Here is a 12,086-nt window from a genome sequence, read left to right on the forward strand (position 1 = left end):
TGACTGAATCTTTGTATTGAATAAATGACAGTATAGGCAACAGAGATCCTTTCAGGCTATATTAGCAAAAAATATGAAGCCTTTCACCCTGTGAGGGAAAGTGATGAATGATCATCTGGTCATACATCCTGCATTTACTGTCTTGTGATCTCATAGTGGAAAACTCATCCTGTTTATAGTCTACTAAGATGGCAATGGACTTGGTATGTGTAAGACAAGCAGAAATGCAGCCACATGAAAAAAATAGACATAGAGACAATCTTATGCACAGGAAAGGGCACAGTGAATTTTAAGATTCCTCTCCCTCATTTTCGTCTTCAAATGAGTCAGTTCCAACTTCTTCATAGTCTTTCTCCAAGGCAGACAGGTCTTCTCGGGCCTCTGCAAATTCCCCTTCCTCCATGCCTTCACTGACATACCAGTGCACAAAAGCTCTCTTGGCGTACATCAGATCAAACTTGTGGTCAAGCCTTGCCCAGGCATCTGCAATGGCTGTGGTGTTGCTCAGCATGCAGACTGCTCGCTCAACCTGGGCTAGGTCTCCTCCTGGTGTAACTGTAGGAGGCTGATAGTTGATCCCAACCTGCAAACAACAATAGAAAAGATGGAGGAATAAAAAGCGTTATGAGAAAAGGGACAAAATTAGACAATAAACAAGATGAGAAAATTGTAAAACCATTGGTGGGGGGAGGAAAAGAGGTAGGGAAAAGTCCAAATCACACCAGTGTTAAGTCTAGTGTCATTCAAGCTACTTTTTGTGCACAAGTCAATTCCTTCCCCTCACTCAAGAAAAAAAAAAAAAAAGGAAAAGGAGAGGAGACCAACCAGAACTGGACTCTAAATGAAGAAAAACTTATAAAAATATGTCAGTATGCATGGAAAAATTGGAAACAATGAAAAAAATCTCTCTTTGCAGAGATGTCATAGAAATGTTTCACTTTCCAACAATATATTAGCAATCACTTTTGCACTTTTTTTGTTTGGTTCATTTGTTTTTTTAAATCTCATGAAGGACATTCTCAAGTGTCTCAGTGTCTTCAGAATATAAGCCTTTAATCTTTCTTCTACAATGCAATTTCTTTAAGTTTAAAGTTCTACAGGGTTGATATTCTCCTGTTACTGAATATAGAAACACTGTATATGCTTCCATTTATTTAAATATTTAGGAGCCTTTGTCAATAGGTTGTCCAAAGGAGAAAGGGTACATTTTATACAAACGCATCTGTCGTATGTTCCTTCTTCCCACAAGTGGAAAATATACAAGATCTAAAACACTAAATACAAGTTTTCTGCTAGACTGAACTTGCCCTTTAAAGAGAAGTTCAGGGCAGCCATAGTCACCTTGAAGCCTGTTGGACACCAGTCGACAAACTGGAGGGATCTGTTGTTCTTGATGGCAGCAATTGCTACGTTGACATCTTTGGGAACTACGTCACCACGATAGAGCATGCAGCAGGCCATGTACTTCCCATGACTTGGGTCACACTTCACCATCTGGCTGTTGGGCTCAAAGCAGGAGCTGGTGATTTCAGCCACCGAGAGCTGCTCATGATATGCTCTGTCAGAGGAGATGATGGGGGCGTAGGTCACCAAGGGGAAATGGATGCGCGGGTAGGGCACCAGGTTTGTCTGGAACTCCGTCAGATCCACGTTGAGGGCACCGTCAAAGCGCAGCGAGGCGGTGATGGAGGAGACAATCTGGCTGATGAGGCGATTGAGGTTAGTGTAAGTGGGGCGCTCAATGTCCAGGTTTTGGCAGCAGATGTCGTAGATGGCTTCATTATCCACCATGAAGGCGCAGTCCGAGTGCTCCAGGGTGGTGTGTGTGGTCAGGATAGAATTGTAGGGCTCCACCACAGCGGTGGAGACCTGAGGAGCTGGGTAGATGGCAAACTCCAATTTGGACTTCTTTCCATAATCCACAGAGAGGCGTTCCATCAGTAAGGAGGTAAAGCCAGAGCCGGTCCCCCCACCAAAGCTGTGGAAGATCAGGAATCCTTGCAGCCCAGAACAGGCATCAGCCTGAAAGACAACAGGAAAAGTGAAAGAATAAGTGAACATATCTTTAAATTACACCCTTAAATAAAGACAGAAACACCCACACCCAGTGCACAGCACAAAAGTCAGCAGTTTTCCCAGAAAATCCTCATTGTCTGTTTTCCCCTGTAAATCTCAAGCTAGAGTATCAATAGAGCGATATTGATTTTTTTTTTCTTACAGTAATAATGCTATAGCAATATTTGAAGTTTTCCACTGCAGTCTTTCATTCATATGAAAACTAAGGTGGGATATCTGGGACCTGCATTTCTCTGTTCTGAGCCAATAACAACAGTAAAAGCAAAACGAGAGCTGCTATCAAAAAAAAAATGTATGTGGTGCTTATTTCCCCTTCCACCCTCCTAAGGTCTTGCTTCCAATGTAATAGTGCATACCAGCTTGCGGATACGATCTAGTGCCATGTCAATTTTGTCTTTGCCAACAGAGTAGTGGCCACGTGCATAATTATTTGCTGCATCTTCCTTTCCAGTGATCAGCTGTTCTGGATGGAATAGCTGCCGGTAGGTCCCAGTCCGCACTTCATCTGAACAAAAGAGAAAAAGCATAAGCTTGGAAGAGATAATTCACCAAGGTTGATAAAGTTTGCAAAACAAATGGTGCATTTTACATTGGCAGAAGATGGGATGGAAGTTCTGTATGTTGTAAACAAAGTACAGAGGTGAGGAATATCATCTGAGATGTTCTCAGTTTGGAAAAAAAAAGAAGTGGACTCTGCTCCAAGTGTAAGTTGCTGTGTTACACAAATGAATTCATTTGTCAAATGAGGGTTGTGCCATGCTGTGGTAAAATTTCAGCTCTATATACTGATCAGATGAAGATCCATCAGAAACTTCAGGGGAATGACTGAAAAAGGAGGAGATTTGCAAGAGTAAAAAAGTGGTTTCCCCTGAAAATCTGTCAGGACACTTCAGTTGTCTGATTCTTCATGCTCCTCTCTTACATCTGAATGTGAAGAAAGCATTTTCTATCAGTTAGCAAAGGAAAAATATCACCACAAAAGAATACCAGAAAGGATTCTCTTTCAGAAAGCTAAATTGTACTTATAACCAGTAGAGGTTTAAACAATAGGAAACTTTTTATTTTATTAATTATTAGTAGAGCACCCATGACAAAGTGCAGTCCAGTTTTCACCTTTTCCTTGAGAATAACAGAGCTTCTAGTAATACCTGGTATTAAAAACTTAAAATCTGTATGTTTTGCCTGCATGTTGGGATCATCCCTAATGGTAAGGGCATTTTCCTGCTATTCAGTGATCTGAACTTTGGCACCCAGAAGAGTTAATTCGTTTCTATTTTTCAAGATTAGTTCTGTACTGACCTATTACAGTTTGTTCCAAGTCCACCATAATAGCCCGGGGCACATATTTTCTAGAGCTTGTCTCTCTGAAGAATGTGGCAAAAGAGTCATCATTGCTGGGTTGGTCGATGAAGGTACCATTTGGCTGAATGCCGTGCTCCAGACAGAAGAGTTCCCAACATGCATTGCCAATTTGAACTCCGGCTTGGCCAACGTGAACAGAGATGCACTCGCGCTGGAAAGGGAGGACAAGGAATAGTGAGAAGAACCAGTGAATATCCTAAGAATCTATAAGCTGATCTTACCTGAAACCCCAAATCAACCAATGATTACAAAATTTTCCACAAGACTGGAATTAACAGAAAATATTCTGACACTTATTTACAAATAGGAAGAAAAATATTTTTCTGTGTGTAGAAAGAAACAATAATCACAACAGCTAGAGATTTGTGGCTATGCGTGTACAGTACATGGGATCTACGTGTAAGTGCACGTAAGGCCATACAGGTAGAAAAGCTGTGTATAGGTACACAAAATAAACAGTAGATCCCAGCTAAGGAATATGAGCCAAGGCCAGTTATCCAGGACAAGACACAGCTATGCCACCTTATTGATACAGAGATAAAGCAAAGGGAATTAAGTATCTTCTGATCTCTTAATCTTCTGTTGCACCTGTGTGTTGGACAGGTGGAAAACAGGTTTCTAGAAATTAAAGGAACTAGAATTAAAGTGCTTTTAGTACCTTAATTAATTTCAACCACTGATTGTTTCGGCCATTTTCTGGGTACTTTTAATTCAATTTAACATGTGAAGAGTTAACTTGATACTCAAGAGGACTGGGTACTCTTTACATGTTAGTCTAAATTACTCTCCAGAAAAATCCTTCTCATACATACAGTTCTGTAATCATGGCTGTTCAGTCAATAACCAGTTTCTAAAGTGTTTATTACTGTGTCATGCACATAGTTTAATAACAGAAACCTGAAACACAAAATATAATATATTCTAAAAGAAGCATGTCTCCTTCTGTAGATTGCTAGGCAGACTGCCAAGTACTGTGAATTTAAAGGGTTCTCTCAAAAACACTCTTGTTGGACATGGTATATTTGAATATGAATCTTTTGGCAGATGATTCCCATCCAGTCTTACAGAGTATCTAGGGAAATGTCTGCATTTCTTTGCTCTTAATACTCACAAGCTAGTAGGAAAAGGCCATTAAATATAGGGTTAAACATACTGTATTCAAAGTACATCCAGAGTAGCTTCTACACAAAAAGGAGAAATAAGTTCCAACCCTGTCCTTCTTTTTCTGCATATGACTTCCCTTATAATAGATTTATTAACACAAATGTAGCTGTACATATTAGGCTCTAAATGTATTTATGAAGAAGCTAATACAATAGTTTTTTTGTACACTGTGAGCAACATTTGTTGCCCCCAAAATGAAGCAAAAAAAGTCACTTCAACCTTCTCACCTTCACTCAGATCTTGACCAGAGTAGGGGGAAACAGAAGGCCAAACTCGTTGCTTGTTATATCATAAAATAATCTGATCCTTTTCTTACCATGGTGTCTCCTGCGTGCTTCCTTTCTTGGCTGGTAGCAGCAGCTTTGGTTACTGATGTCTCTCCTGTTGTGTAAGCAGCCTGGTGCAAGGTGGCAGGGCATCCACACCTCACTGGCAGGGGCACCGCAGCATCACAGTGCAGGCAGGAGAGGTCATAATCTTTCCCAGGCAACCATCCCATTCCACCCACTCACCTGCTACACCAGCAGCCTGCTTTCTACCTATGTACAGGACCCAGCCCTAAAGTCTGTTCTTAAGCAAGTCTTCCCAGTTAATTCACCAAGCTGAACCTTGGGTTTGTTTTGTGTTTCTTTTTAAAAAAAAAAAAAAAGAAAATTACAACTGGTATTAGTAACCAGAATTCTAACACATATGGAGCACCTTCACAAATAACTGTTTTCCTTCCTTAAAACTCTAACAACTGGTTAATATGCTACTGATAACTCATTTAAAAGATTATTAACCATTTCAGAATTTCTTCATTTACACTTTCAAAAGGTGGCATGATGTCTTTGTGACAAAGGCAACTATAGATGAGTGGTGGACATGGAGCTAACTTGCCTAAGTTCCACTGATTGAAATGAGTTGGGGAACAGGTTGAACTGCAAGGAATTCCACTTGACCAAGTATTTTATCATCTATGGACAAGGTACATAGGATTATCACCTTGTCTCCTGGTGCTAAGGCACCAAACCTCATCTTTCTGCCAGCCATTCTTTATCTTTGTGACCTCTGTTCATCTGATTATAGACAACTTCTCTTCAGACTTTCAGCTGCCTACAATATGGGCCAATACAAGTTTTTTGCATCTAGCAGAAAGATGTCAAAACAAGAGAGCAGAATTATAATTTGCTTTTATACCTGAACTTACTAGCAGGAAGTTCGCATACACATGATACACGCACACATTCTCTCTGACAAGGCTTAAACAGTAGGATTCCCAAGGAAATGTCTTTTCCCTCCACGATACAATGACAGTGCAGAGAAAAACACAGTTAAAGATAAATACCAGGTACTTTATTCTTGGTAGTGCTGGTCTTGGCCATCCCAAGGTACGCAGAGACATAGATTAAAAATATAGATGATGGATCTTTCACAGAAAGTAATTACCACTCTCTGAAGTCCTATGAAAATGCAGACTTACACTCTACCATATCATCAGTTGATTAGATCTCATCAGATTCACACTGAACAAGTCCTCTACTTAATTCAAATATGCCTGTACAATGAGGACATGTAGTGAAACATTTCCAGAAATTAATTGAAAACTGTTGACTATCAATACATTAAACACAGAAGTTTTCATATACTTAAATCACAGCACAAATAAGCAACTCTACAAAGTAAATTAGTAGTCACTTTATTGTAAAAATTACATACTGCAGTTTTACTATTAATTGCAAAAAACCCCCTGATAGCTTGTTTCTGCCTTCTTGCCCTCTCATGATGAATTAAATACAATAAAAACACTAAATCAGTAGTACTCAAAAAAAAAAAAAAAAGGAGGTTACCAACCTACACTTAAAATCAAGTTGAATGTTAAAGTCCTGGTAAATGAGTGGCTATGACATTTAACAGCATTCTAAACATAATGTATGGCCTGCTCAGATCACTGGTCCCAACCTCCAAAGTTGCATCCCTGCCATCTAACTAAAAATGTTAATAGAAAACTAGAGTGAAAAATGGTTGTTACCTAAACAGTCAGTTTGGTGAGAATTTGGCCTGACTTCAGAGTGAAGTTTGCCATTTCATTAACTGGCTTACAAAGAACTTAATAGTGAGGCCTTGCAAAGTAGGGGCCAGTTGATACAACCTAGTCATGTCTTGAAAGAGCTCAACTCCAGACAGAGCTTCTGTGTTTTATTCTACCTGGTTTCCCATCGACTCTTGGTTGCAGAGTTGTAACTACACTTATAGTTGGATTACAAGATCATTTAGCAATATCAAGAGCAGCTCTTCCCTATGTGCACAGAGTATGCAAGAAGTAACATTTTAACATGGTGAAGCGTTATATGCTACGTACCCTGGTATAAAGTCCTAGCAGGGACAAAAACTTTGGGGAAGGATATGGGATTGTTTTGGTTTTTACTCTTGTGACAACTAGGCAAGGTCAGTACTGCATTCATGAATGACCTACCCCAGTTTATCTGACACTAATATTGGAGTATTTCTCTATTGGGATAATCCAAGAAGAAATAGAGACAGAACTATTTTTAGCAGTGAAGATGCAGACTGTTTTCAAAGTGTCCTGGTAGATAGAAAAGCAACAAATTGCACACAGTCTGAAGGCACCAACAGCCCACTATCCATGTGAAGAAAACAGAAAAAGCCACTGCCTCAGTGTGTGGCTACTGCTGGTGACAAAGGAACAACCTGAAGGGGACTACTGTTGTAAGACATCAAAGTGGGATCTATATTGGCTATTTTTCATAGGTTTGGTGTGTTGGATAGAATTTGCCTACCAAAAAGGCTGCTTTGTTCAGCATTTTGTAGTTTGGGCTGACATCAGTCAGCCTGAATCCTTTTGGCACAGATGCTGGGATGGCTAGCTACTTGTTTGCCACGAAGGCTCCTTGCCTTTAACTTGTCCTCTCCAGAGTTTGCTCCTGTGAAAGCAATATTTAAGTCAGTACTCTCTTCTTTGGAATTTACCCTTTGTCAGTTGATGACAGGTGGATGGATGTATGGAGAAGAAATTAATTTTTGACTCCAAACCTCCACTTTGTGCCCCAAGTGGTCAGAAATGGGGTTGGTCTGGTGACAGATCCTCTGCAAAGACAGCAAGTTTCTCACCACGGATCTGGGGAAGGTTTTGGGATGTCAGGGAAGTATCTCTTTCTACCTACTAATGAACTTTTGTTCTGAATGATAGAGCATTGCTAAATGGCTCCCATGTAACCCAGGACTTTAGATATTTGGGACGGGAGGCAATTTTAGACATACGGAGACTTTTTGATAGCTACATAAAGCAAGAGGTAGGGAAAGAGTAAAACAACGCAACAACTTCAGTTGTTCAACTAAACAATAATATAGAATATAGTTTAAAAAAATAAATCTATTCCCTTATGACCACCATGTGCTCCTAAGAATTACTATGCATCAGGCAAGCACAAAGTGCTGTAATTTGCATTTAAGAAGAGTAGGTGCAGCACAATAGTCTTTGTGGCCCACCACCTTGGCTTTCTGGGTTAAATATGACTAAAATCAAGAGTGCCTGTATAAGGAGGCATCAGTCACAAGAGAAACCATGGCCTTCAAAATGCAATAGGCTTCATTTTCTCCAGTGTTTTTCTTCCACATGCTTGTCCTAAATCCCATGCTGCAGGAACTGGGCTTTTCAGACATCTTCAGGCAAAACAGAATATTCCCCCAATTATTGGTACTCTGTTGCCTTTTACAGTCATGCCTCCAGGAACGCTATTTCAGAACACTTGTTCAGAGAACTGCCCAGCATTTGCAAGGATGGAGCCTTCTTCCATAGTTCATAACTGGCTACACAACGCTCACTCAAGAGCTACATCTGAAGCAAAGCGTTTGAAAAGGAGGATTCTTACTCAGTTGTAGATTACACAAGGAGTGGCTTTACCCTGGTGTTGGACAGAGCAGTGCTGCAGAGCCAAGCAAAACATCAGGAATACTTGGTGTGGTTTCAAAATTCACACACCACCATTCCCCATCTGAAAAATGAAGGTATCACCACACAGGAGTTCACAGGTGGTCATCTCAATTAGGACACTGATTTCAACAGTCCTTGAAGAGCCTGAGAACATCCTCAAGACAAGCTGACAGTTTTACAGCAGCAGAGAAAAATGTGTTCTGTAACGGAAGACACTTAGTCTTGAATTGGAGGCCTATGGATTGGAGAAAATACAGCTGTCCAAGCCTGTCGGAAGAGCTGGACCAGTTTGTAAATGAACGGCAGTGATGTGGGAGAAGCTGCAGAACAAAACAAAAAGCAAAAGAGCCTTTATTATAAAAGGTAAAAACTAAAATACACTAAATATATTAAGAAAGAACTAATCCGAACTAGGAGTTAATCGAAACCTAGTTGTCTTATGTCCTTCTGTTTGGTTCAGTACTTGGGCCTTCGCTCAGGGCACTGCTCACATCCCTAGCAAGTCTTCTTCAGTATTTTCCAACGGACTATTTGCAGAACAGCTATGGAGCACGTGCCACCCAGCAGAAGGGGAAACGCTCATCCCCTCCGTGCCCCAGCTGCCACCTCTATGTCATGGGACCAGCCCATTCTTCAGTGACAGCAGCAGCCATCAGTAGCAAGACTCCAGCATAAACAAATCAAATGCATGGCTACATTGCTGCCCTGGGCAACTCTCCGCTTTCCTGACAGGACAGCCCTAAAAGGCAATCACTCTTCCAAAAGATATTCACCTTTTAGTGCCTCAAGATGACTGAGGCAGAGGCTGAGTCTAGGATAGCTCAGCCTGCCTCTCACAATCTGTGCTTCATTGGAAAGAGCCGAGGATGGAATAACTGTTTACAGAAAACCATCTTTTGTAGAGCTACATCTTTCTACATGGATTGCAACTGGAAACACTAGAAACAAGCCCAAATAATAGGTTCCTAGCCACCCAGGTTTTTGTGTCTCCCAAATATGAAACATTTACACAGACCAAATCTATTAAAAGCAACTATTTTCTTCTCTGCAACCATAAGGGGATTAAAAAAAAAATTAAATCTTAATGCTGTACCTGGGTCTAATCTCACCACCACCAGGTAGAGCAGAAAAGTAGCCAAGAGCATCTTTTTGTAAGGAAGTAAACAGAAGTGGCTAGACATGGACCTCAGTGCTCTACGTAGCAACGTCAACATGGTCAAGAGCTTTTGGGACAGAGCACCTAGAATATAAGAACAGAAAGGCTGTTAGGGCAAAGTAAAGTAAAAAAAGTAATCACATAGATACAGGTAATAAGAAACTAAGATACTAAAGTAAGACTGTTCTTAGTTTGATTCCCTGAGAGTTTGGTTGGGGGTTTTTTTGTAATAGGGAACAGAGAAACAGTACAATTTTATAATATAATTCATTATACCTTTTTTTTAGGCATCTACTTTAGTATAATATGATCTTATACCACAGTAGTTCCAGCTTCTCTCCCGGGAGATAACGACAAGTGATTAACAGTTCTGGAGGAGAAGCAGTACTTTAAAAGCCAGACATGTATTGTTCTGCATGGGCTCAACTATAAATGGAGATGAAGCAGAAAGTACACAGAGACAACAAAATGTGCCCTTGAAGGATTGCTAGTTACTTTTAGTTTCCCTTTTGTACCTTTTTAAAAAAAAAAAACAAAAAAACCCCAAACATTTATTCTGAAATGCTTTTCAACCTGGAAAACAATTCTCATCTCTTGATATTGGCAGAGACTAAATATGCTTTGTAATTGTCAGCAAACTGATTGCTAAGTTTTCCATTTCCTTCTGTGAAACCCAACTGGACTTCCTTGTGGCTGGTTTGTGATGACAGTATTCTTAACACCTAGTTAATACTTGCTACCCTTTGTTAGTACGGGACTAACTAACTTGAAATAAAATAATTAAAAAGAAAGGCACAAACAACAGACGGAAAGCCTACCCAAAACAGTTTCTGTTGCTGCGTCTTGCTGCTCTTCAGCAGCCGAGTGCATCTCTTCTCGTTGAGTCCACTGACATCGGCTTTCACAAATGGTCCCGAGAAACGCTAGCTGCTGCTCACTGTCAAAAACATCACAGCCACGTACGAGCTCTTCTGCTCTCTCAAACTGACCAAGCGGAAGCAACACATGTAACAGATAGAGCTCCAGCAATGAACCGTACTCGGGGAGGCTCTTATTGGTTTGGTCTCTCAGCCAGCTACTGCCAACCTCCAGCATCACCTGGGGCTCTCTCACTTTGCTGTATAACAGGATACTGAAATACAAGAAAGAAATATTAGAAAACACTAACTATTTGTAAAAGTTGAGATCACTGACAGTTACTACCCACAATCAGCTATCATGAGGGCACGGACCAGGTCTACACTTGAAGCAGAGAGATTTCTGAGGCAGACAATAGGTGCAGCCACTGATCTTATTTTCTCAGCACCACCCCTCTTGTTCTTTATCACTGCAAAGCAATCTGCAGGCATGGTCCAGCACACACAGGTTGAGAACAGGCCTGTCCCAGGTTCCGCTTTCATCCTCACTTAAACCATGCAAAGTGAAAATATCTCACAATATTCAAGTCTGGCCTGCTATTAAACCTAATGCAAGCCTTGTGTATATCTGACAGCCACAGACAGAAACTCACCACAGCTCCAGAACTTTTGGAGGCAGATGTTCAGGGACATGGTAATACTGTAGGACCCAAGACAGAACTTCTCTCCACCGGTTCATCTCAGCCAGCGCCTGAATTCCCACAACACAAAGGGAGCATTTCACTTCTGCAGAACTGGTAATGAAGAGACACCCAAATAAGCACTTCTTATGACCACGTTTCTTTCCCCTTGCACCCCTCCCAGTAAGCTGCAGCCTAGCCTAGGTACTCTACAGTTCTCGGGCAGCTGCTTCCCCTCCTTTCCTTCTCCTCACCCCCCATAAAAGGGCAAATTCAACCCCCCGAGAAGATGCACTGAGTCTGTATCTCTAGGAGGATGTGGGGAAGGCTCCTAGGCACACCTTGCTTCCCTCAGACATGCACAGATCGCTTCATATGAAACACAGACAGGCCGTTATCAAATAGCAGCCAAAGCCAAGCAGGGTTTTAAATAGTTACTAACTCACTTTTTAGCAACAAGCATCACCTTCCATTAATTTAGATAATTAAGAAAGAGCTAAGCAAAACCACAGGGAGGACCATCAGTGCTACTGCCATTCATACAGATGGTGTTTATACTTGAACCGAGGAAGTTTCTACCGGCCCACCAAAGAAACCCCAGTTTATTAAACCCTCAAAGCCCTCTATTAAAAAAGCTAAAACCCCAAACAGGGCAGACACGCCTGCAGTTCAAAGCCAGCCTGACGCCGATAGGACAGGACATGGTTTAGTGGGCATGGATGATGGTTCGACCCGATGATCTTGAAGGTCTTTTCCAACCTAAACGATTCTATGATTCTATGACAGCGAGCCACCTCCCAGCGCCGCCCTCTGCCGGCCTCGCACGCCCGGCGCCCGCTCGCACCTCCCGGGGCCGG

General features: G+C 41.3%; 2 protein-coding genes across 3 annotated transcripts; both read right to left on the bottom strand.

The window, feature by feature from the left end:
• Window positions 1-251: 251 nt before the first annotated feature.
• LOC104830921 (tubulin alpha-4 chain) lies at window positions 252-10,396 on the bottom strand. Of its 2 annotated transcripts, none has more exons than XM_010566142.1 (5): window positions 10,376-10,396; window positions 3,376-3,583; window positions 2,433-2,581; window positions 1,342-2,022; window positions 252-583 (listed from the first exon to the last, which is right to left on the bottom strand). In XM_010566142.1, the coding sequence occupies exons 2-5, from the start codon at window positions 3,401-3,403 to the stop codon at window positions 290-292; spliced, it is 1,152 nt and encodes a 383-aa protein (XP_010564444.1). In that variant the 5' UTR covers window positions 3,404-3,583; window positions 10,376-10,396; the 3' UTR covers window positions 252-289. The 2 variants fall into 2 exon arrangements, with proteins under 2 accessions (XP_010564444.1, XP_010564443.1); XM_010566141.1 differs by lacking the exon at window positions 10,376-10,396 and adding an exon at window positions 4,919-5,004 and having other exon boundaries at window positions 3,376-3,589.
• Window positions 6,026-12,080, bottom strand: PEX26 (peroxisomal biogenesis factor 26). The gene is made up of 5 exons (XM_010566140.1): window positions 12,074-12,080; window positions 11,203-11,300; window positions 10,511-10,824; window positions 9,630-9,776; window positions 6,026-8,856 (listed from the first exon to the last, which is right to left on the bottom strand). Exons 2-5 carry the CDS (start codon window positions 11,286-11,288, stop codon window positions 8,753-8,755), a joined length of 651 nt encoding a protein of 216 aa, XP_010564442.1. The 5' UTR covers window positions 11,289-11,300; window positions 12,074-12,080; the 3' UTR covers window positions 6,026-8,752.
• Between the last annotated feature and the right edge of the window lie 6 nt (window positions 12,081-12,086).

Source organism: Haliaeetus leucocephalus, unplaced genomic scaffold (assembly GCF_000737465.1).
Source record: "Haliaeetus leucocephalus isolate CR32 unplaced genomic scaffold, Haliaeetus_leucocephalus-4.0 Scaffold206, whole genome shotgun sequence".
Lineage (NCBI taxonomy): Eukaryota > Metazoa > Chordata > Aves > Accipitriformes > Accipitridae > Haliaeetus > Haliaeetus leucocephalus.